Source organism: Anastrepha ludens, chromosome 2 (genome assembly GCF_028408465.1).
Source record: "Anastrepha ludens isolate Willacy chromosome 2, idAnaLude1.1, whole genome shotgun sequence".
Taxonomy (NCBI): Eukaryota; Metazoa; Arthropoda; class Insecta; order Diptera; family Tephritidae; genus Anastrepha; species Anastrepha ludens.
In genome coordinates this window covers 39,669,991-39,697,048 of record NC_071498.1, presented here as the reverse complement: position 1 = coordinate 39,697,048, position 27,058 = coordinate 39,669,991, and the positions used below count along the sequence as shown (strand labels likewise).

The 27,058-nt window shown below is 36.2% G+C and overlaps 1 protein-coding gene across 1 annotated transcript; it reads left to right on the top strand.

The window, feature by feature from the left end:
* The first annotated feature begins 8,102 nt into the window (after positions 1-8,102).
* Positions 8,103-26,361, top strand: LOC128857284 (dromyosuppressin). The gene is made up of 3 exons (XM_054092981.1): positions 8,103-8,240; positions 24,900-25,108; positions 25,259-26,361. The coding sequence occupies exons 2-3, from the start codon at positions 24,901-24,903 to the stop codon at positions 25,333-25,335; spliced, it is 285 nt and encodes a 94-aa protein (XP_053948956.1). The 5' UTR covers positions 8,103-8,240; position 24,900; the 3' UTR covers positions 25,336-26,361.
* The last annotated feature ends 697 nt before the right edge of the window (positions 26,362-27,058 follow it).

Here is a 27,058-nt window from a genome sequence, read left to right as displayed (position 1 = left end):
CGCATGGCACCTGTTATAGACAAACAGGCCTGCCTTTGAAGACTTGCCAGTAATTTCTTGGCTGTTTCTTTGTGTGGTTTTGGGCCACCAAACAAGGGACGCATAGGTAATGATTGGTCGAATCATCATTGTATACATCCAATGAATCATTTTGGAGTCAATACCCCATGTTCTCCCCAGGAGACTGCGACATGCCCACATGGCTCTGGTGGCTTTATCTATCACCGATTTAAGGTGAGAGTTCCAATTTAATCTTTTATCCAGAACAACTCCTAAATATTTGACCTCATTGGAATAGTTTATATTTGTTCCTTCGACAGTAGTTGAACCAAGGTCCAACTTATATCTGTTTGTGAAAGGTACAATAATAGTCTTGCTGGGATTTATGGAAAGTCCTTCTGCACGACACCAGTTTAGAATGAAATTTAATGTTTGATTCATAATGCTGGATATTGTTCTGTCGAATTTGCCAGGAATAATCACTGCAATATCGTCAGCATAGCCAATTACCTCCAAGCCTAACTGACTTAGTTTGACTAATAGGTCGTCAATAACCAAGGACCATAATAAAGGTGACAAAACACCACCTTGGGGGCATCCTTTTAATGCTTTGACTGAGACTGATACATCTCCTAGAGATGAGCTGATTTCTCTGCTTTCCAGCATTGCCTTTACCCACCCTATGGTCGGCTTGTCAATGTTTTTATTTTGTAATGCTCTATCAATTGAGCGATAATCTGTATTATCAAATGCACCCTCGATATCTAAAAATGCGCATAAGGCGATTTCCTTAGAATAATGAGCTTTCTCTATCTTTGATACGAGAAAGTGAAGAGCTCCTTCTGTAGATTTCCCTTTATTATATGCGTATTGCGATTTATGCAAAGGTGTGTTCTTTTCTAGATTTTCTCTAATGTGAAGATCCACCAATCTTTCCATTGTTTTTAGGAGAAACGAAGTTAAACTAATTTATATTATTATATCTATTACTATATTATGAAATTAAAACCATATACAATTGAACATCTGTTATTATAAACTTAAAAACTTGCACTTTCGGTATGAAAGTGGTTGGTAGCTATTTTAATGACCATATGTGTACACAAGTTGCTGACGAGCTTCAACTGATGTAGTAGGCCAGAATTGCAATTTGTTTATGCAAATTTCATGTAAATTCAAATACATAGTTTTTGGATGATTTTTAAGTAAACGCCTACAGTATACGTGCATTGATATTAAAAAAAAAAAATTTAACAGCAAATGCTGGTCATACATCCATAATCAATGAAACTATAACCAACTTTCATGTATATGTGGTGGTTAGTGTTTATATGTATGCAAACTTTCACATATATTATATTAAGAATACAATAGTGAGAGTGACAAGACTGGCGTCAACAGAAAATAATTATGCCCATACATACGAAAAAAATTTCATTCTCGAAGAGCCCCCTTTCTTTTGATTTTAAGCGTATGCACATACTAATGTACATATGCATACATACACGTGCTCACACATTATGGGATATTAAATGTGTAAGTACACATTAGCGCAGTATAATCTGTTTATATTTATGAGTGTATGTGAAAAGATGCCCACAACCACAGACGTCAAACAATTTGATTAAGTTGATTGAATGAACGACCGTTAGTTAGGAGCAGACGAACTAGTAAGGTGGTAATGGCACCTCTTCTTTAAATGTATTAACAACACCGACTGACCGAAAAGCGGTTATCTCACTATTTTCCACAATAGTGGTTTCTTAAAAAGACTATTGCCAATATCAGTGTAGGTACTCCTCTGATTTGGCTGTCATCTCAGCGTCGCCATTGACGATTGTAAGCTACTCGTATTCCAAACACGCTTCTTGCAAAATTAATTGCATTGTCTCAATACAAATCCCAAAGCCATAAAGGACAGATTACGCGAATTTTCGCCACCCTTCTCGCTTCATTTTGCCTTTCACTTTCATTCGCCTGATCTTTTTGCGTATCAACTTGAATGTACGAGAATTTTAAATCAAGGCTTGCCTTGAGAGTTATTTGTTTGCTCATACATTCATACGCACGTACAATGCAGTGTGTAGGTATGTTGCATTACTGCATTAGTGGTTTTGTTGCGCAGTTTTATTCAAATGTCCTTTAGCGCAGATTTAAATATTTGCATTTTACCGAGGAGTTCCTTATACATATATTAATGACGACACATTCTGTCTGTTATAAAACATATGGCAAATGATGAAGCTGTTGAGTTTAAAGTAGAAAAAGCTGTGTAGAAAAAAATGATAGTGGTGATATGAAAGATTTTAATAATAATATTAATAATTAAAATAATAATAATAACAATAATAGTTGCCTAATTTGTTTTTGGCGCTTACAAACTTTTTTGGGTGTTTGGCCGAGCTCCTTGTCCTATTTGTGGTGTGCGTCTTGATGTTGTTCCACAAATAGAGGGACCTACACTATTAAGCTGACTCCGAACGGCATATATTTTTTTTTGTTTTTTATGCGGAGCTTGTTCATGGCAGAAATACACTCAAAAGCTTGCCATGCCTGCCGAGGAGCGACCGCTATTAGAAAAAACTTCATCTTCATTTCGGTGTTTCACGGAGAATCGAACCTACGTTCGCTTTGAATTCCGAATGGTAGTTATGCACCAACTCATTCGGCTGCGGCGGCCAAATATATACCACTTATGTAAGTATTGTGTAGGGGGTGATTGATCCCTATGGTGGTTCCACATCCGGTTCAACTAAACTAGCCGCATGAGTAAATGTTTTCCACTTGCGTCTAACGTCATCATTCTCTATTGCGAAGCGAATGTTTGTTTCGTGTCGGAGTCGTATCATTCGTCTGTTTGAGCGACAAACGACGACGAATAGTAGGCAAAACAACGAAGTGTAATGTCAAATTGAAACGAAATTGAAACTTTGGCCCCGTGAGTATAAGCCCGGTATGAGCTCGGATACGAATTCGTAATTTATTAATTTATATGAATGTATATTTACATAGAAATACAATAACAACAAGACGCACACCACAAATTGGAGGAGAGGCTTGATTATTATTTTTATACTCAAAAGATTAAGAGTAAACTTCCAACAATAGCTGAAATTATAGCAGATTAGGTTTCAGGTCTTTAGGGATACTACATGACGTAGCAGGGAATGAATCGGTTGTTTACATTTTCCAGCGTATCTTCCCTATGCTTGAAACATCGCTAACCTTCACCGAAATTTTGAAGAGGATTAATGTGCTTTATCGTTCACTTTTAGGGTACCTTTCAATGAAAGTAAAGGGAAAGATGATTTGCATTCATTTCTTAGGATGATTTCATCATGACCCAAACTGAGCTTTAACATATCGCACCCTAAATACAAAAGGGTCACAACTCAAAATGTACTTCTGCTCAAATATGAACGAGACGTTATCAATAAAACGGTCCGCGGATGACATATGGCAAAAATAAATTTTTTGTTTTTTGGTAGGACTGTTATAAGCTTACATGGCAAATTTCAGCGTGATATGTCACATAGTTTGTTTTCTGTGCTACTGTAAACAAGTCAAGCTCGAGTGTGGAAAATTTTGAGTTGTGCCCCTTTTGTATTTAGGGTGCGATATGTATGCACTTCACAGAATATTTAGCGCAAACTAGATTAATGACGTACTTTTGTACGTTATCGCACGCAGTTTTCGCCTGAGAGGATCCCTTCTTAAACTTTAAGGGGAATATTTTTCTGGAGCATTTTAGTCTTCTTACAAATTAATTATTTTTCAGATTCTAAAAAACAAAGGTCAAAATGACCCTCTCCGGTAAGAAGTATTGGGCTAAATTGTTCAAAAAAATATGCGTCACTAAATTCTATTAGAGACCCTTAAAGAATTATAAAGTTTAGAAACAAAATAGCAGGTGATCCTATATTATACAGCTCTTCCTCTTCCGCATTATTTGGCTGCTGTACAGTTTAATTTTTTTAAAACTATCACAAACTATCAGCTTTTGGCGTTCACATACACAAAAATTAAGAAGAAGCTGTTTCTGCGGGAAAGAATTTTACTTGCATTTTTATTATTGAGAGCAAATTTCTGCGAGGAAATAGCTGAAAGCATACAACTGATTGTAATTTATGCAGATAAATATTAACTTGTAGAATTTAATGTTAGAAATTATAAAAGCAAAAAATAAAAAATTAAATCGGGTAACTAAACTTTTTTTTGCAAAGTTTCTGCAGTGATTTTCCCATGAAATACTTAATTTTCATACTCCTAATGTTTTCTATAATACACTTTCTTATGTAAAAGGAATTCAATCAGCGGCGGTTAATTTTTACTAGTTATTGCGAATTATGCATTTGCAAATTTCTTTGAATATGACTCTCTTTGAGATCAAACAGATTACAACTCGCTGCTGGATAAATTTGACTGGAATATTGGCAAATAAGCTAAGAATTAATTCGAGCAACTCTTTTTGTTTACATTTGACATTTGCGAATGAGAGCTAAATTTTTAATAAAAAGGGGGTTACTTGAAAGTGTTATTTTCTCGGTTTGCTTATTTAGTATTTATTATTTCTGAACGATGGAAGCATTTTCTCCGTTTATTATAAAATGTAAATATATATGTATATAGTTTTGCTAAAACTAAAGGTAAAATTAATTTTCTCCCCGAAAACTCTACGACACAAGTCTTAATTAACGATACTTTCATTTTTATATTTTCGAACGATATGAAGTGTTACCTATTCAAAACACCATAACTTTTTTGTGTGAAATTAGTTTTTATTGATTTCAAATACAAAATTGTTCAAAAATGATTAAAATTTGAACATATATTCACTTTAGCTCGATATGACCACCTTTTGCCTTGACTATAGCCTTTAAACAGTCAAAAAATGAGTTGCATGCTGCACGAATGTGATCTTGACGTATTTTGGCCCATTCTCGTATAATCGCTTGCTCTCCAAAACGGACCAGATGGAATAGTCCATCGGATTTGCACCTGGCGAATTCGAAAGCCATTGTGTGAACGAAATGAAGTGTGGAACATGATTTTTTAACCATTCTTGGTTCACACGAGCTTTATGAAGCGGTGCCGAGTCCTGTTGGAACGTCCATGGTCTACGAGCGAAATGTTTGCGTGTCCCTGGCTATAAAGCAGCTTCTAAAATATTTTCCCGATAATAAGTCGCATTCACTTTCACACCAGGCTCGATAAAAACGATTGGGGAGCGCCCATCAGCGGTCACTGCGGCCCAAACCAATACTTGCGATGGGAAATTGTTTCGAGTGGCCATACGTAGGCTCAAATTCTCGTATGAGCGTTCGGTCAAGCAAACACGATCGTTTTGAGTGTTTATGAACTGCTCAATTGGGAAATTGTTTTCATTAGAAAACACAATGTTAGGAAATTCGACACGTTCGTGCAAGCGCAACAACTCCTTTGCTCTTTCGCACCGAACTTCTTTTTGCTGGGGTGAAAGATCGTGTGCTTTTTGGAACTTGTAAGCCTTGACCTTGAACTCATTTTTCAATATGCGTCGAATGCTGTTTTGCGATATTTTTAGTTCTTTGGCCATTTTTCTTCCATTTCGACGTGGATTTCGTTCAAGTCGAGCATTCACTTTCCGCACCATTTCTGGCGTTGTTGCGGTTTTTTTTGGTCCACCTCCATAGCGTTTTACAATGCTACCAGTATCATTGTAACGTTTTTTAGTGCAATATACAAACATTTTATTCACTTTGAGGTGGCTGAGCTCACGAACAATGACTGGTTGTGATTTTCCAGCCAAATATAAGCAATCGCACTTTTACGTTTGAATTCCATCACAGAAAAAAAAAATCCAACAAAACTGAGACGCAAATGATTTTGATGGCTTATAAACAATACTATATATTCAACTGTCATTAGAACAATTTTGACGTTCATGTCATGAGCTGTTTTACAGATACAAGCAGTGTGAAGTTGGTAACACTTCATATCGTTCACCCTGTAGTTCCTTTTTAGGCTGTGCCTTAAAGCAGTTTTTAAGAAATGTTTACTTTTGCAATGCAACTAACATAGCATTTGCGGTCAAATTATTTTAATTCCGTTGTAATAGAATGCATAGATATTCTTTAAAAATAAAGAAATAAAAAATCAATGAGGGTACAATTGATCATCCCTCGGGGAACCTGGTATTCCTAGAGGGTACCTCCCCAGGTGGTGGATAGAGGAACACCTTCCAGAAACGGGGGGTAGGAGAATAACTATCTCCCGCGTACCACAGAAGTCGAACTTCATTAAAAAAACTTCTTCAACCCAAGGTGTAACTCGACCCGTGCCTATTGAGTGGGTTTGGCAACTGGGGGATAAAATTAGGATGTCTCTTAACGCAGCCCTCCTGATATCAGGCCGCCTCTGGTTGTAACGGTGACCTTACCATGGTGTGGGGCGCTGCCATTGCGGACAGTTTATTTCCCCTACGGCGACATGGGCAGCCCTCCGGAGGGGTAGGTGACCGTAAGACCCAGATAAATGTACTAACAAAAACAAAACAATTCGGATAGCGTAAGCAAACAGACATACAAGCAGACGGACAAATGGACTGACTTAAACACAAAACGAAATGACAGTCGGACGGGTCTAATAACAAAACGGACGGACGGACACAAGCGAAAGTTCGGAACTCCCTCAGAGAACGAGCTCTTGGCCTCTAGTCAAGATACAGTTGACCGGAGTAACCCCAGGTCAGGTATTGTAGCAAAAAATTATTTAAAAATATTTTTAATCCCATCCTATTCATAGGATGTGACGGTCATCGAAATAGAGGCTGCTGACGGCGTCAGAATCAAAATTGCCTTCGTCTACCATATGTGGCACCGCCTGACGAGGCTCGTTGGCTTGCGGCTGCCTCCTACAGAACACTCCCCACCAACACTCCCGTCCTGCTTCGAACTATCTGTAAACATGTTTGCCATGCCCTGTCTAAAAAGGTTGCACAATACCCACTCCTCTCTTGAGGGAATACGAATGGAAGAAGTACCGCTCGGACCCAGTGAAGGTGTACATTGTTCATAGGGATTAGCTCTGAATTTCAAAGAATACTAGTGTCCGTACCTTAAGTCTAGCTTGTGAGCGGAACACCTTAATTTGGTTGTGGCGCATACAGCGGCGATGGATTACTAAAGGGATTGCTAAATGTTTAAAAATTATAAAAGTCTATAAAATATAATAGGTAAAATAGCAAAAGTATTTTAAAGCATCTTAACTATGTGTAAATGTAATATTTAATTTCGGTAGCACACGCCGTTTTGTTAGAAATTAAATTTTTTGTTTATTATATATTACTTTTTTGCACGAGTTTTGATTTTTAACGATATGTAGACGAGTAGGCACTAATATTCACTAAGAACTGCTGTTTGAATTCCTATGCTAGTCTACTCTCCAGTGCAGCAACAATTTATAAAACACAAACACATAAACACTAACATAAAAGTTACAGTGCATGAGTGTCTAGAAGCATATGGTGATGGTTTTTCATTACTTATCGTTTGATATTTAACAGAGACAACGCATTAAAACAAAAAAAGTAATTAAATTTAACAGTACAAAAAATAGTTATTTGTATTTGCGCTTGTATTATAACTTAATGTCTAATAAAATCCTATTTACGCGTGTTGTCCTGTGGCGACTTCACTAAAAAGTGGATAATTAGGTATAAAAAAGTGTATAAAAACTTATGAAATACTAAATTGATTATTATAACGGTAGTCGATGACTGTAATATACAAACATGGATACAAACGCAATGCACGCGTATATCCATACAAAAGTTAACGGTGAATACCCATACTAAAACTTTAATTTCTAAGATAAACTCAACAAGTAACATTTTTACACATACAAACACACATGTGCTGGTGTCACTGCAATACTAAATACGTGCACGCGTACACCCAACACCGGGGGCGTATGAGCAACTACCCACATGGCAAGCAATCAAAATCGTCGCTGGAAATGCCAGCCAATGGGAATGCTGTATATTTCTTTCCAGCACCAAAAGTTGACTTCGTTGCATATAAAAGCACGTATCCTTTTGTAGTCAGCATCATTCAAACAAGTGTGCTGCTACAACACAGTTGCAATATCTAAACAAATACAGCATCCAATTCACTCATTCAGATCAACAACAAGTGACGACGGTTACTTTTGAATAACCTTAGTGAAATTCACACAACTACAAGCACAAACAAAATCAACAGGTGCGTAGAGATTGGAATATGGTATTTGGAAGGAAACTGATAAAAGTGTTTTGAAATACATGTTGCGGTACTTTTACTGCATCAAAAATTAAATAATAAATAAACACGAAAAAATAGCGAATTAGTTCAGCACATAAAGTGAGTGATCTAGAGAGAAATATTATATATGTATTCATAAAAGAAGTTTCTAAAAATATAAATTTTGTGTTTGCATTATTAAGCAAAAATTAACGCAGAGCTTCTTGTAACTTAAAATTAGGAATTTCGTTTAAAAAAATATTTCAGTGGATATCGCAAATTCATATGTATGTGTTGAAAAAATTATAATAAATTGATTCAAGTTATGTGTAGGCTTATCGTTGGAGAAACGGAGTATTTTAACAGAAAAAAATAATAAAAACCGTACAACATATTCCTGAAGAGGGCTCAAACATTTGTATGTAGTTATTTATGTTTTGGAAACTATGAAAAATAGGGCTTGTTAGACTAAGCTAAGTTAGGTTAGGTTAGGTGTCCTGTGGGACACACTCAAGCTCGTAGTCCATTGTGATGCCGCGTAGGGAGCTGTCCCCATTTCTCCCCCCCAGTATGTGCTTTTCAAAAATTTTAGAGTATCATCTATTTCTGTAGAACTGAGAATAGTAAATCCCCTTCTGGATAGAGCAGGACAATGGCACAGAAGGAGCAAAGTTGTCTCTTCCTCTTCCTCATCAAGACAACTTCAACAAAAGTCATGTGCTTGCACACCTGTCCTTTGGGCGTGCTTAACGATTAGGCAGTGCCCCGTTATGACCGAAATCAGTGTGCCAAGACTGTGTTTATTTTGGCTTAGATTCTGTGCGTTTAGCACAGTCGGCCACTGTTGACGGCGATTTTGCAGGTGGTTTCATTACGCCATATTTTGTTTTCTTTCTTTATGATTTCTTCAAGGATGAGTCCCTTACATGTTTGTAAGGGTACGCCTATGTCATAGTCTATTTGCTCTTCGGGCAATTTGGTACCGAGTTTCGCTAGTTCATCGGGTCTACAGTTATCCTCGATGTCGCGATGGCCAGGAACCCATATTATCCCTAAGGGAAATGACTCAGCCTTCTCATTAAGTTATGTGCGTCATTTAATGGCTACCTTGGAGATTGCCGACTGTTTTGTGGACGCCACCTGGCTGTCCATGAAAATGTAGATGTCATTTTCAGATACCGCATTACACTGTACCAGTGTGGCGGCTTTCGTTATTGCCATCAGTTCAGCCTAAAAGACACTACAGTAGTCGGGGAGCCGAAAATTGAAGGAGATCCCCAGATGCTCGGAGTATACACCTCCGCCCACTCTGGCCTCTAGCTTTGAGCCATCTGTGTATACATGGATAGACTCGCCGTGTCTTAAATCATCCCGTTTCCACTCTTCCCTTGAGGGTAGGAGGGTCGTGAACGTTGTAATGGCAAATGTATGCGGGAGTGCATAGGCCATCAATCCGGGAAGCTCCGAAGTGCCAGCCAGGTTTTTCCGTGAACATAGCTCTTACTTAAAGTGTTCAGCCTTATTGCCGCACTACGCGCGACATATTTTGCCTGCAGATCTACCGGCAGGAAGTTTAATGTCGTATATAATGCTTTCGATGGCTAGGCTAGAAATCTAAAATTCTTCTGGAAACAAATATTTCTAAATAAAAATATTATTTTCTAAAAAAAAATTTTTTTTGATTTTTTTAAATTTTAAATAATTCATTAATTTAATATCTAAAATTTATTTCCAAAAAAATGTTTCCAAATTTTTCATCTATTAAAAATAGGTTTTGTATAACTAAGCTAGAATTTTGAATTCTTTTGGAAACAGAGTTTCTCATAATTTTTCCAATTCTTTTTTTAATATTATTAGATTTATTATTTTTATATTGGAATCTACGAAAAGATAGGCTTGTAAAACCTGTCTAGAAATTTCAGATTCTTGTGGAAACAAATTTTCTTATATTTTGTCCAAAAAGTTTTTTTTATTACCATATTATTAGACTAACTCCTGAAGAAGAATCAAACATATGTAGTTATTTTAATATTGGAACCCATGAAAAAGTAGGACTTGTATAATTAGTCGAGAAATTTAGAATTCTTCCGGAAACAAATTTTTCTAAAAAAATTAATTTTCTATAGAGAAAAAAAATTTTAATTAACTAAATTCTAAATTCTAAAAAATTTTTTCCAAAAAAATGTTAAAAAATCTCTATTTTTTATATGCATAATCTTTGGGCCTAAGAAAAATTACGTATTTTTTTAAATTTTGTTCTAAAATTTTGTTTTTAATTTTCTTAAAAAAAATTATATAATTATATTATTAGGCAAGCGTTTCGTTATTTTAATATTTGCCCTTAAGAAAAAAACGATGCTAGAAAGTTATAAAAATTAAATATAATTTTTCTTAAAAAAAAATTGTAAAATTTTCCAAAATTTTAAAAGTTTTTCCAATTTTACTTAATTTTTTTGTTTTTGTGTAAGGTTTTGAAAATTTTTAATAGGTTTGAAACATTGTTTCTGATTTTGCGACTGTGAACTAGGCTGTTTAAAACAAAATCACTGAACTAGAAATTTTAAAATGTATTATGGTTATGGAATATTTCTTAAAAAAAAAACAACAAATGTTTGTATTACTTTGAAATTGTTTGTCGCTGTGAAAAACTCAAATTTTCAAAACTAGACCATGTAATTATACATTTTGAAACAATTGCTGCTATAAAATTTTTCTTCTACTCGAAATAGAAACATACTGTTCTGCATTTTTTTATGTATGGTTTTGAAAATGTTGGCTTCAAAACTAAATCAAAAAATATTTATTATTATTATTATTATTATTTATTACAATAGAAAAATATAAAATATTACACTAACTTAAAAACAAAAAAAAAAAAGAGCACACTAGCTGCTTGGGCCTTCGGTGCTAAAAAAAACAAAAAATATTATTTTCCTAGTTTTTGGAAGACTTCACACCAGTTCAAAAGATTACAGCAATCGTAGCTATACAATTTTCAAACAAATTAAAAAAATTTAAATAAAAAAACAAACACAAGCTTTTCAAAATTCGGTTATAATAATTCAATAATTCGAAATAGTTATGTCGATTATTTTTAGTAAATGTAAAACAGCACCTTATAGTACGGGATATGAGTTATGCGTTCATATCTCCTCTTCCAATTTCTAAATTATAGAAGTTGTTTTTCTAAAGGCAGTCGCCATTCGACAGGCTATGCCGAATCTTCGCATGCATTTCTCCCATCAAAAAGCTGTTCATAAAACTCATCTGGCGTTTGCGGTAGCCTAAAATTGTAGGTCCTTCCATTTCTGCAAGATGCCCACCAAAAAATGGAGGAGAATCTCAGTCGCCGGACTCATATATGTATGTATATATAGCAATGTATAATAAGTATTATACGGGCATATCATATGTAACATAGATAGAAGTTAACCCCCTAAAAATGTAGTAATAATTAAGCTGTATTTTAAAATTCGCTAACCCAAAAGCCCAGGACGGAAAATTGCGTCATCAGTGCATAGTAACTATTCACCTCAAAATTTGTAACACCTAACAATGTACGCACCAGGAAAATTTACATTTTTGGCCTTATTAACAAGCAAAGTCAACAAGTTGAGAATCAGCAGATTTCCATGCAGGATATGCTGTTGGTAGTGCAAATATAAGCTTCACGAAACGTAGTTGCTTTTATTGCGGATGTAATCACTAATGCAATCTGTGTTATATGATTTTATGCAGGTGTTCTAATCAGCTATTTTACATACTATATATACATACAATTATCATAATCGCACATGTGCTTAATTGTATATCTGCATTGCAATACCCGTTGCACATGCGATTCCCCTCGAAACGTGACAAATACCCACGAGCTGCCTAACAAATTTTTCTGTCAACGCGCATTCTATTTTAAGCCTTTTTTCGGCAATTCCTACACGCGCCGTATTACATGCATACGCTGTGTGTGTATTTATGCTTTTACAACCAAGAATTAGTAGATGTGTGCGCAATCGAACAAAAGATCGCACAGCTAATGGAATTCAATTGGGAAGGTGTGCAATCTGAAAACTGGCATATTTGAAGCGAAGCTTACGCATTTAGCGAGGGTAGTGATAACTAAAGCATTATACCGGGAATAATGACAGTTGTGATTCCACGGAAACGCTGCTTGCTTTCTCTTTAACTTTCCTCCGCCATTTATTTCTCTGATTTTTGCAAAGTCATAGTTGCCAACTTGGCGCTTTAAACACTAGATTCAGTGTATTTTGAAAATTAAAACGGCAAAATGAAATGATTTAGTGCCTAGTGCCCTTTTTAGTGTGCATGAAACTCTCATTTGTGGTTAAAAACATGAAATAATTCGAAACATTTCTTCTTTCTTCAGAAATTTGGTTCACGATAAGACATATTTTTTCGGCTAGAATCTTTATGAATTAATAAATTTTATGTTATTCAATGTTTACTTTTGTTAAATACGAACTGCTATGAAAAAATTATTCTTTGACGTTAACCATTTTGTGTTTTCTGTGTACTTTTTTTGGTGAAGAAACTCAGAGCCCACACTGGACGAAATATCGTCACTGAAATTCTCACAATTGTCATGCAACAGATATGTCACTCTCTCACTTTTTCTGTTCTTCTTCACACGCTCTATTTTACAATTTTGGCAGAGAACTGTCGCAGCGAGTCACGCAATAGTGACATCCAGGAGTAATGCTACTATTTATCGCTCTTTTGTCACCTATCCGTTTGCCACTTGAGCTCCAAGGATGATAGATTACCAGTTTTGGCCAATCAGCCGTGGTGAAAAACGAAAAAAAATCCACTTTACCGGGGACTCGGCAACAAAACTCTGCCCGCTCTTTTCCTCGTATCGACACACTCGTTCAATCAGCCATTGTTCAGACGGCAAGGAAGCAACATGAAGGAAGACTGTTAATTTTTTTCATATATTATCAACACTGTCTCATCAACACAAACCGCTGTCATGACGCTGGTGACGGCAGCCAACCAGCTGATTCTTTAGAATTCGCTGGGGGCCGGTTAACGATCTGAATTCTTTCACCATGCCTGAACTCTGCATCGCTGCTTTGCTTACGAACAATTTGGCATAACCGGGATTTTGAGTTTCATAGCAAGTGGTGAACACTTTCAAGTAATATATATTTTTTTTATAAAATGACAGTCATCGCATAAATACTAAGCAGACTGATATTTCTGTGAAATTTCCGCTGCATAAATAATGTTCTTCACCAATATACTCATATAATATTATACTCATTATTGATTATTAATCAGGATGAAGGGGTATTGAAAGTTGTACAATTTGCAACATACAATAATTTCTCAAGCAGCTTCGTTTCAGTAGTGTAGCCCGAGTGAATTCACTTTTTCGTTCGGTAGTTAAATGAGTGTTCAACTGGCTACCTAGTTCTCTTCTTTATCAGATGTTCTTTAAGTCAAGGAACCTTAACGTATAAGCTTGTACAGTCCCGCTTGCCAAGGGTGGATCAGAGGGAACCTCTAAGACTATCAAAACCATCTCTCTCATTTTTTGTATCAGTCCGAACGGAACACTATGCGTTTGAAATTCAAAGGAAGAAACCCAATCAACGTTCGAGTCTCTTCTGCGGTAGCGGTCCGAAGGACAATAAGGTGGAATTAACTCAGCATATATCTACTTGCCGGCTATCCTGCTTTCACGAGATCTAGTTTCACACATCTTAGTTCTTAGTTTCAACTACGCCTGAAGAGCTATCACCCTTGGATATTAGCCGCCTGTGCAAATTCCCTATTAGTACACATCATATCTTCATCCCCAATACCTAACGGGCCAACCATCTAATCTAATGCAATGGCATTCTACGAAAATTTAAAAAAAGCGGTATTTATCTCGATTTCGATCAAACTTCTCTAACAAAGCTTCTCATGAATCCCAACAGCTGTTCGGGTGTGGGATACAACTGCAGGACCCTGTAGTAGTAGGAAAACATCAATATGGCCACCACAAATTTGAGAGGCTCAGCCTTGATTTGTCTGAAATATTTTTGCGCTACGCCACTAATATTAACTATAGCATAATTTCTCTCTAGCTTAGAGTCGGAGAATTTTTGAAAAATAAATGTATTAAAAAAAGTCACTTGATATGAGAAATTACGATTTTTTTAAGTAAATATATATAATATTATATAATCCGAGCATTTGCTCCACAATTTATCTGCTTCTTAGCAGTTTATGAACAGCTGTTAGTAAATCCATCTCAACTAGCTTTTAGACTCAAGAAGATCCGCAAAGTATGCAGTACAAAGCTCGCAATAACTATAACTAAGCAACCGTTAATAATACGCTAATACGCCGCAAAGTGTGCAACATTTTAAGCTTTTCATCCTACACCTTTCACAAATTAACAGCAATGCCTTAAGGGCACAATTCAGAGCACACTTTATTAAGATTATTAAAAAATTTAAGTTCTTTTCCGCATACTGTTATTATCACCTGGTTCCTTTTACTTTGCTTACGTTGATCCACTTCCTATTTATATCACTTATGCCGTGTTGTGCAACAACAAATTGATAGAAGTTTTGTGTGATATAGTCATGATGGTAATTTTTATCTATTATCCCGTTATCCTGCCGTCTTAATGATGAGATAAGTTACTGCAAGACGAGTACGCACACTTCCATGCGTATACATTCACACATATATCCAAGCATTTCACTTCACTTGATTTGCCAACTGTCAACAGAGCACAATTTAGTTGTTTCCTGTTATGGAAGAGACTTAAATACTGTAGCAGCATAGTTGCTGTAGGACATACAAGAAAACTCTGTGCTATTACTAGTCTGGTAATGGCTAGATTTTCACTAGTTGAAAAACAGGAATTGTGTAACGATAGACACGGGGCGCCAATTGTGGTACCGCTACGCTGTCAGCGAATTTGACAAAATCGCTGTATGTTTGATATCACATTTGAGCAATTTATTCGTTAGTTGTTTATGTAATTCTACGCATTTTCACATTTTTCTCGTGCAACAGTACCAGTGTGATGTTGCGTCTTTGTGATGGGGTCAATCTTGTATTCTATTATTCTTGAAATTGTGTTCAAATGTCTTCTGCACATATTTACTATAGGAAGTTCATCGATGCACTTTTGTTTATTTTTTAGTAAATGAATTAACAGATTCTTGTGGACTATGTTAAGATAAGAAAAGACCTAACGTGGTTGATTAAAATGGCATATGGCTACGAAATATCAGCACTTAAAGAATTGAAAAACAACGTTAATTCAGCACATGCCATAGCATTCGCACCAATTCCAACGTTTAAGCCTTTAATCTGGCGGAGATATGTGTAAGGCATATTAAACTGAAATTTATTAACAAGTGGAGGACAATCAATAGTCCCAGCAATGATACTGACAAACAACAAATGAACACGGCTGGCTGGATCTTCTGCTTTCAAGTAATTTTGAGCCAATCAATAAACATCAAGATCCTTACGACGGCAAAGGTACTGAGACCCCTCTTAAGCCGATTAGATAGACATGTTAGAAGAGCCTCCAGGTAAAAAAGTCATGGGTTTATGCGTGATTACCGTTCGGTGCAGCCCGGGTTCGAAACCTGCAGCAGGCATGAAACACATCAAATAATATAAGAGGCTTTTTCTAATAGCGGATGCCCTTCGGCAGCGTTTTGGCAAGCCTTCGAGAGTATTTCTGCCATAAAAAAGCCTATTATAAAAACATTCAACAAGGACGAACGTGCCAATTATTCATATATATGTACATAATATATATACTTTGCACCTGGAAATAGACTTTGTATAGTCAGTGTGGGACTTTTACCCGAACTAAACCTCCTACCGTCCTACCAGTCCCCCCGGCACTAAGTATTTCGTTGAGAAACGGTTTGAGCGCTAGCCTCTACGTCCATTTCCGCCCTGATGCAATACGTCAAAAGTCGAATTTGCTTGTAACCACCCACTGTTTAAATCATTTGATGAGAGAGCCACCCTTTGCTGTATCAGTATTCGCCCAACCGCAATGCCCCTATCTATAACATAGAAAAGTAAGTTTCTATGTCTGGTATCGTTAGTTTGCCTGCATTTTCGTGTTTGATGGCTTACACGTTTTCTTGGCGTTCGCTTCTTCGCCTTGCCTGCTCACTGTACCGAAGTTCCTGCATTATTTCGGTAGCCACATGCTGATCGGGGGCATACGAAAAACATATGTTCCACATCTTCGTCGATGCCTGGCTCGCACTTCTCGCATGCCCAAAGCGATGAAGGTATGCTTTAAAACATCCATGAACACTAAGGATTTGGGAAAGGTGGTAATCGGCTTCCCCGTGCTTTCTTGCAAACCATTCTTCCACTTGCCCTTTGTTGAAATTTCCCATCGTGTCTTCGACTGGTCGCTGCGCAGTTTTACCATTTTCAAGTGCTCACTGGGATCGCATTGGTTTTCACCTGTAAATAGTGAGACCTTCATCCCGCGTTTACCGAGTGCAAGTTTTTCAGTGTCACTACTGCATACACACTATACACGTTGACACTGATTTGTATTGCACATACGAGTACATGTACGTTTTTACGCCAGAAAGTATGCTTGTTGCATTCGCAAGCACTCTTCCTCCACACTAACTGGCATAGGTTTATAGGTATATATTTATACATACATATATACCTAGTCACACGTGTATACATGCAGACATATGTACACCGGGAAAAGCCTTCATTTGATGGATCATTTGCACTTTGATGTGTTGGCACTTGCTACATTCGCAGTTAATACAGTACAAACATAGACGCACATGTGTAAGGGCCGCACAAGCACACAACTAAGCTTCCTGTGCTGCATACGTATGACCTCAAACATTGACGTGCGTAGTTACTTATGATTTCATTTATGCATCTTCTGTTGATGTTCTTACTTAAATATAGAGCTTAACGATATTCCTATGTTGTTTTGTTGCTGTTGTTGTTGTTAATGGTGACAATAACTTCATCATTGGCCCTAGAATGAAAGTCTTAGCAGATGAAACGAAAAATTAGTTTATCTACTTCTGAAAACTGCCGGAAAAAATATAATAATCTGGCATTGGCATTCCCTGGGCCAGCAAAGTTGCTTGGATAGAAAGGATGAGATCAGATACATCAGCATCTCATTAGTTAAGAACCAATACAATAGTCTGCATTAGCGCTCTAGTGTATTACACTTTTAGTCACATAAAGGTTGTTGTATTAATAGCCGTGCGAGATCGTTAAAGAGGACCACAAAATATCACAAGGCTTTTATCAATCTTCAACCCACTTTTCATAGACCGATTTTTGGATTGCCTTCCCCAACTTATGCGTTTTCTCCTTTATCGCCTCAATCGTCTCAAAATGCTTTACCTAAACAGACAACAATCTCACAGGGGCATGCCAGATATAAAGAAGCTTACGGAATGTCTTTAAGGTGGTGTTTGTTCAAACAGCCAAATTTGCATGATGAGGTGTATGAGCCGATGCATTGTCGTGTTGAAGAAATCCCAAGTTGCTTCTGCACAAATCCGTCCTCTTGTGTGAAACATTTTGCCACAAATGCAAAGATGATAGATTACCAGGTTTGGTCATCCGCTATGGTGCTCAGGGGCATTCTAACAGGCCGTTGCAGACTGCGCAGCTGCGACCAATTCTAGAAGGCTCCAATGCACCTTCTCCTTGAATGAAGCGCTATAGCACGGATAATGTTGAGACATTTCGCCCAATTGCAGCCAAAAGAAAGGCACATACGCTCAGTCCAACTCAGCTCTAGCTTAAGTTTAATAAGGGAACTGGGTCTGAATGAAGTACTGAGATGAGTAGGGGCCATAAAAGACCATAGGGTCGGAGTGCAAGCCTCGAATCTATCTGATCTGATCTAGAGTAACTTCAGCCTCCACGTCATAGGGGACTCGGCAGCAGAATTTTAGCCGCTAATTTCACACACTCGTCCAATTAGTCATAATTCAGGCGACAACAAAGTAACATGAGTAGAGATTGTGATGATGTTTTTTTTATAAATCGCCAACACAATCTCAGTTTTTTTCGTAAACAAACCGCTGTTACGTTAGATTCGCTAAGAGCCGGTTCATGGTCTTTCACCAAGCCACAAATGCTTCAATACGCTCACATTACTCTTATTTACCGTTTGGTCTGAAGGCAGAAACTCAGCGTGTACCACACAGCAGCAATAAAAGAAAGTGGTCTGAAAATCTAAGCTTTGTATTGACTTTGTTTTGGCTTTTGTTTTTTGACTTGTCTGAGAAGCCTCATGTTGATAGTGATGTTACTTACCTCGAATTTAAAAAGCAGTTAGCAGTCACTTTACTATGGTCCTTTTTTCGACAGCCTGGGGCAGTGCTCCACCTCTGGTTGGCTGTAGATATCTGCCCGTTGGAGGTCTCATAATGGTATCAACCCGGCGTTTTATGTAGTGCTACTTGGGGTGTGCCAGTCTGCCACTTCAACATTTTTTCCTACCTACCCAGCAGTCACTTTAGCCGCCACAAATCGGCACCAGGAACTGATGTCTGAATTCTGACACTTAGCCGCGGTATAAAATAGAAAGACCCAAATTACTAAAACGCACGAATAACTGAAATTGTTCAGAACCAAAGTCCGCTGTTTATAAAAGTGAACGTATTCGATTGATCGATCGTTGGTCGATGATTTTTAAGGCCGCTTATTTTTAAGCCATTTCTATGCAAGAGCTTGTGACTAATCTTATTCTATGAGTATTCCTAATTGTCTCTTCTTTAAGACTATTAAATAAAATAAAAAGTAATTGTTTTCACAGTTTTTGGCTTGAGCGTTTACTGTTTTTGTTTGAAGAGGAGGAGGCATTGACAGCATGTACCCCGTCAGTGTAGGACTTTAACCCAAAGTAAACCTCCTACCGTCACTGTACCATCCTCTCCCGGTACAGCATTTAAGTAAAACGTCGGGAAGGTGGTTGAGCACTAGGCTGTACGTCAGTTACTCTTCACATGCAGTCCGTCATATACATTGTTGTATGTACATACTTTAATCTTCCCCCAGTTTTGTTTATTTCCGAAGGAAACCACCTCAGTTGGGCCTGTCCACCCCCTCCCACCATACTTGTAACACTTCGACTTTAGAGTCCGTTTCTGCGTGCTTCAATGCACGTTGCATATCGCTGATTGTCAACGAAATTTTATCACATGCATACTTTCAAGACATCATGATCTCGACTATATTTCCTGGTACTATCGGATCTTGTGATGGTTGGATGTGGTCAATGCATGTATGTATGTGCGTCTGGTCATGAGATGGCCATTACTCAAATCGCAGCTTTACAATGATTTTAAAACAAATGAAATCAAAAGGAAACTGCCATCACTACAACTATAGTACAAAATACAATTTGAAAGAGTGTAATGTTCCTCAGGTATGATATATCACACTGTTTTACTGGCATATAAAAATAAATACTTTTAAAATATTTAACATTAAACTTTTGAAAAGAAAGGGAAATCAGTTGAAATTGTTTTTATTTCAATGCATATACAATATATTTTTATATTGTACGTCAATTCCACTAGCACTTGAAATAAAAATAAGTGGCAATACCATTATAAAATACTTCTTATTTAAAATGTTCAATCATAATTTGCGTAATACCCAGATCCTAATACTAAATTCAACTGCACTATTGGTTACAATTTGCGTCTTAAGAGTTAGGTGGCAACGCGAATAACGAATAATTTAATTAAAGTTGTGTTCATGATACCACCTATTACATTTTTGATTAAATTCTCTTTTTGATTTAAATTTTTCTTTCAAATTGAATGGCAACACCATTCAAAAAAAATTTGTGGGAGTAAAGTTATATTCACTTTTACATTGATACATTTATATACATACTATACTTATATATTATTTTATTGTATACTAAATATATTTTTGTAATCAATTTCTCAATTTCCGAAAAAATATATGGCAACGCCAGCTAAAAGTATTTTTTTATTCAAGTTTGCTTAAACACGTTTTTATACCTATTATTTATTATTCAACTTATTTTTAAAATATGTTATCACTAAATTAATATTGTGCTAAAATAGGTTTTCAAATATCGTAAATATTAATTAACAGAATTAATTATTAAAACAGAATTAAAATTAAATATAATAAATGGTATTTTTACAATAAAATTCAGGTGTCAGCTCTATCCAACACAATTATTTGGAAATAAATTGTGGTTGGAATTATTTTTCTTCTTTTTCAAATAATTGCTTTCTTCGTTTTGAAGGTACATATGATTTTTCAATTTCAATATTGAACTTTTTGACTAAAAAACAATGACAATATACACCTTAGATGTCGCATACTTATTCCACTTTATTTAATACACTTTGTTTCATTATAAAAATTTATTTGTTTTTCATACATACTTAAAGTTTCACCCCAATAACTTCTTTCTCCTTATAACTTTAAAATGTTTCTTATTTTATCACAATATTTGAACTCAGATTTAAACAAAACAAAATGTACATACATATGCATGTAAATAATTGGCATCCAATCCCTTTTATTTCAAACTTAAACACGAAGGGGAACATATCGAAAAGTTTCACTTCAACCACTATTTATTCCCAGAAGGAAATAAGAAAATTTTAATATGAAAGCTTGACATGGTACAACCAAAGTTAGCTCCTTTCCTGACATTTGATGAAGTTGGCATGGGGTGCAAGAAAAATAATACGCTTGTTGCGCATTTTAAACGCTGTGGAAACAATTGGAAAGAAAACTAAGCTAAAAGTATGCTGTGGTGCAATTAGTATTGATAACATAAAGAAAATATAGGAATAAACTTAAAAAAAACAGAAGAAATAGTTTCTGACGAACCAGACAGAAGTGAGATACTGCGAATTCTCTTCTATGAATATTATAGAAAAAAACGAATTTAAACATCACCAGGCAGCAGTGAAGTGAACTACGCGCATATGGAGTTTAAAGCTAACTCCACCGGCTACTTTGCGATGGTAGTCTGTTTGATACTAGTTTGCAATTGGTTACACTAAATACATTGGTGTACTACGATTAGGTTGAGCTGACAAGCCAAGACAGCGTCCTAGTATTTCCAGAATACTGCACCACGACACTTTCATTTCATAAACCAGGAGCAATGGGTATATTGCTGGTTCTTTGATGAGTTGAAGTAAGAACTTTTCTTCTATAGTATGTATAATATATCGATAACCCACTTCAGAGACGCTTTCGCTATTCTTTGCTGAGCAACTTGTACTTATTATTATTAGATAGGGGATAATAAATCGAATTCCTTGAATGCTCTGCCAAAAGCCTCTAGACCATGCAGACGTCTAAGAAGTAGCCTATCGAGTTCCGGACATGCACAGATCACGTATTCCACGTAGTCCTTATATAACTCTTGCTGGCTGCATTATTTATTTCTTGTGGTCACCAATTTGAAGGCGTGAGCTGTCGACAAGCAGATCACCGTCAGATACTTTACTAGAAGCTTTGAGTCTTCCAACTGGTCACTTTAACAGGTTTGTTGTTGAGTTGAAACAAACCTAATGCGATGTTTAGGTATTTCTACAGATAAAGTACTGTTTTTCGCTTAACGTAATTGGATGAATGAATGAATAAAATTGAGATTTCTACTTCGACTTCATGGCATTTTGTTCGCTCAACTCATCACAGTACCTCATCCAAATCCAGTTCCTTTAAAAAAAAATTAAGATAGAGCTGGGCTGAGCTGAGCGTATATACCTTTCTTCTGGCTGCATCTGGACGAGATGTCTCAACTTTCTCCGCGCTATAGCTTCACATTCAAGAAGAAAGTATGTTTGAGTCTCTGGTGATTGGTCACAGAAACGACAGAGGGCACAGGATCATATCCCACTTGCGTCCAGATGACTGCCAGTCAATCTTTACTAGATATACCATCCACGGTTACAGCGGCCCAAACCGTTACCTTCTGGTGGCCAATCGAAGACTCAAATTCTCGTATGAACGGTCGGTCAAATTAACCCTATCGTTTTTGGAGTTTACGAAATGCTCAATTTGAAAAATTTTCTCGTCAGAAAACACAATGTTCGGAAATTGCTCGCTTTCGGCCAAGCGAAGCAACTTCTTCGCTCTCTCAAGTGTGACTTGTTGCTGCTTTGAAGTGAGATCATGCTCCTTTTGGATCTTGTAGGGCTTGACTTTGAGATCATTTTTCAGTATGCGGCGGATGCTACGGTCAACTATTTTCAGTTCTTTCGCCATTTGAGTGCCACGTCGTCGGGGATTTCGCTCAAGTCGCTTTTTCACTTTAGAACCGTTTCACGTGACGTTGCAGTCTTTTAATGACCACCTCCATGACGTTTGGTGATGCTACCAGTATCATTGTAACGAGTAAGGTGCGATAAACAAAAACTTTATTTACTTTAAGCTGCTCGAGCTCACGAACAATGGCTGGTTGTGATTTTCCAGCCAAATATTTTGCAATCACACAATTACGTTTGAAATCCATTACTGATTTTTTTTTTCGCGTTCGGCAAAATGCTTCTGTGCGTTTGTAAACAATACTCTGGACCATAGATAATCTCTGGACTGTCATTTAGCCAACTAACAGATAGCTGAAGCCCGTGCATCTGCCAGACCCTGTAAACTAAGAAATTAACTATACAAACTCAGCAAACAACCGCCGAGACTTTTGAGGGCCACCTTGTGGAGTGCGATGTGATTTATAGAAGACTGGTAGAGAAAAATCGAGTTTTAGACTGGAACTCCATATTCTTAAATGGTATTTTTATATCGGTCGCCTACAATTGACAATGGCGAGCCCTTCGGATGCATTTCTGCCAACAAAAAGCTCCTCACTAAAAACCAACTGATATTTGGGAGCATAAAACTTCATAAACCTTTATGTAGAATATAGTGCAAATCAATGCGTACATTTGTAGGTACTTATATGATAAATTTGAAGTGAAGCTTAGGCAAACACAAGGGAAACAATGTAGGCGTTAATTATATCGGGTGTTTTTTTGCTTTAAGGAATTTATTCGCCTGTTGTTGAGTTTTAACCAGAATAAGTAAGTCTCCTTCTTTAGTGAATGATATTTCTAAAGGTTTTTCAGTTGTTATCGATTCTAGTGCTTTGCTGACTGCGAAAATTTGTAGGCTTTAATTGATTTCTCTGTTTTGCTTTTTATTAATAAAAATTATGGGCATGATAAGTTTTGTTGGGTACTTGCGGGTTTGATAGATTTTAACGCTGGAAAGTCATAGTGATTGCTGACATTGTAGGCTTTTCGTTTAGTTTTTGGTTCTTCGCCTAAGATGGCGAAGTAGTTACTTCTGCCCCTTTCGGGGTCTTCTTCCATAGTGGTTTGTCACAAATAAGCAAATTAGTTTTTACCCGGTGTTATAAAGAATTAAAAATTGGTGGCACCTTGGCACGTAAAAATTACACTTGATCGAGTGTTATTTCAGATTGACACAAAATACTACACAAGCGACTGTTCTAACGTGACCGCACTGTTTTTTTTTTTTTTTATTTAATTTTATTCAATTTCCAATATTTGAAAAACAAATTAGATTTTCATGGGAAATTAAAATGATAATAAATAAATAATTAGCGCGTACATCCTTGGTTGGATGTTTAGCCGAGCTTCTCCTCCTATTTGTGTCGATGTTGTTCGACAAATGGAGGGGCCTACAGTTTTAACCCAACGCCAAACGGCAGATATTTTTTATGAGGAGCTTCTACACTCGGAAGTTTGCCATTGCCTGTTGAGTGGCGACCGTTATTAGAACAAACTTGTTCTTAATTTTGGTGTTTCGCCGAGATTCGAACCTACGTACTCCGAATGGTTGTCACGCACCAACTTGTTCGGCTACGGCGGCCACCTTAAAATGATAATACAAAGCAGAAATACTGTTGGAGTACATTTTTTTTATTATAATCTGATAGATAATTTCATGGCATTTATTTTTTCCACGTAGACGAAAGATAAAGGCTAACAAGTTTAGAACGACGATGAATCGAGATTTCAGCGTCTTCTTCAACACTTCGCTCTATGGACTTCGCGAAGAAAAATTTTTTTTTTCAGAGTAAATTTCCACAATTTGGAAGCATTTTTCTGATGTTAAACGATTAATGATGAATTGTCAAACCTTACTCTACAGAAATGTCAACACAGTTCGTCATTCTCAGCTGTCAGACCATAGTTATCAATATCAATGGTTCTCATGCAGCCAAAAAAGAAAACACCCGATACATACATACGTATATATCTCTGAATCTTGGACAAATCGACTAAAGTGGATTTTACCTCAAAAAATTCAGATTTATCAAGAATTAATTAAGTAATTTATTGCACTGTTTTAAGATAGTTATTTAAGCTACTGTTATAAATGATTAATTGTTAAATACTTCGAGTAAAGCTAGCAATTTAATATCAAATAAATAAAAGTGCTAAGTTGACTTAAGTTTTGTTTTATCAAAAATATGCAGATAATAAGGATATCTTCTATAAATATATTCATGTACTTATATAACTTAAGAGGTGAAGGGGCTTTACAATTTTTTTCTTTCGCACTACAAAAAATGTAATTGAAAATTTCTCTCTCTTTACCTTCTTCCAGCATGTCAAGCCAAATGATCGCCATTCTCTGTTTCGCCATCTTTCTGATCGCTGCTGCGCATTCCAGCACCGCCATGGCTATGCCACCATTCTGCCAGTCGGGTATGGTGGAAGATATGCCACCACACATTCAGAAGGTCTGCTCAGCACTCAACAATTCGGAGCAGTTGGCTACAGCGCTCAAATCGTATCTGAATAGTGAGGCTGCAGGTAAAATAGGAAATTTCGATTGAAATTAATTTGCACATCAGATTATTATAATTATTTTTCATACAAATAAATAAATAAAATTTACACATGCATACATACAATGCTAATTATTTGTATTACTATTATTTTGCTTACTCTCTCACCCAATAGCCATGTTGACCGATCAGGCGCCACTGAAACGTTCCGATGTTGATCATGTTTTCTTGCGTTTCGGCAAGAGGCGTTAAATTCGAAACATTACCGACGACCACCTCAAAACACAAAACCAACAAGAATCGACCGTTTGGAGTACTCTTTGATTTGCAACAACAATAATAGTCATTATCATCTAACACTTCCACGCATTCAAGCACGACCGCCATGTGAATAACCAACAAAGCCGAACGACCCGATAGATTATACGATATAATAAAATTTAATAAAAAATATAACCATTTATTGAATTTTATTAATTTTTATGTACAAAAATACTTAATCAAAGCATGAATATCCTTATAAAATAAGTAGATATGTGTGGCATAATTTTATGACAACACAAATCATTGCAACTGAAAACATTTTTAAATAAATATAAAAAAAAACTAAAAATGTTGCAAAGCGCAAAATTTATATAATTATTTTGTATGTATGTGCAATACAAATTGTCAAGTTGATCTCTTTATATTCTGATTTTTCTTTACATCTGGAATATATACTTATATGCGCATGCAAACCGTAAATGCATGAAAGCTTGTAAAAAAAAAACAACAAAAAAAATCAAAAACACAGTATTTCTTAAAACCAATTGTTGTTTTAGTTGGCTTGTATAATTCTTGTTAGGCAAAACAAAAAAAAAACACAAAAGGCCAAAACCACAAACAATTCCTATTGTACATTTGATAAAAAATATTGACTATAAATTATATTATTTAAATAAGTACCACGAGGGAGCGGAGACGTTGCAGCAAACATCAATAAATGAACAAATAATAAAACATATAACTATTTCTACGCACTATGAAAAGGTATCAGATATAAATATTTACTAAAAACAATTTTTACATTTAGCATATGAGTGCATAAATAAAGAATATATTATGTGTACATACATATAAATGCAAAGAAATATAAAATTTGTAAATGTAATTTATTTAAACGCATCAAAAATATGTATAAAAAATTCAATGCAGACCCGCAACTAAAGATGTATTTTGCAGCACTTACAAAAATGTTAAGAACTTATGGTTTTCAATAAAGACATTTTTTTCCTCTCGAATATTACAAAAAACCTCAAGCATTTCAAAAACGTCTTATAGTACTTTTGCTTCAAAATGGTATTTTTACAATATAACTTTTATTTATTTATAATTACCTATAAATTTATAAATAACTGGTGCAATAACCGTTTAAGCAATTTTGGGCCGAGTTTAGAAAAGTGCGTCAATCGTTTATTTCTCGCGCTAATCGACGCCAGTTAAATGCACCAAAGGAATTCAAGTCCTTCTCCAGCTGATCCTTCCAGCAAAAGAGAACTTCCCACCCCTCTACTGCCACCAACAAGAGCCGCATCGAACACTTTCAGAGCTGGAACGTTTGTATTCCAAGCGAGCCGCTGGAACTTTATCGCTGCCCTATGTCTTAGTCTCTTTATAACCATTGGTTATGCAGATGACATATCTGGACATAATAAAAGGCAAAAGACACTAACAGACTTAATGCAAAGTGCCTTGAGCGCAACATGGGAATGGTGTAAAAGGAGGGGCTAACAAAACCACAATAATCCCCTTCACAAGAAAAAGAAAGTAGAGTTTCCTGCATTGAAAATAAATGAAACAGTGATAGAACTAAAGGAAGAGGTCAAATATCTAGGTTTAACCTTAGATAAAAAACTCACTTGGGAATCACATATAAATAATATAATAAAAAAAGCCACGAAATCCTTGTGGACAACCAAACAATTACTAGAGAGAT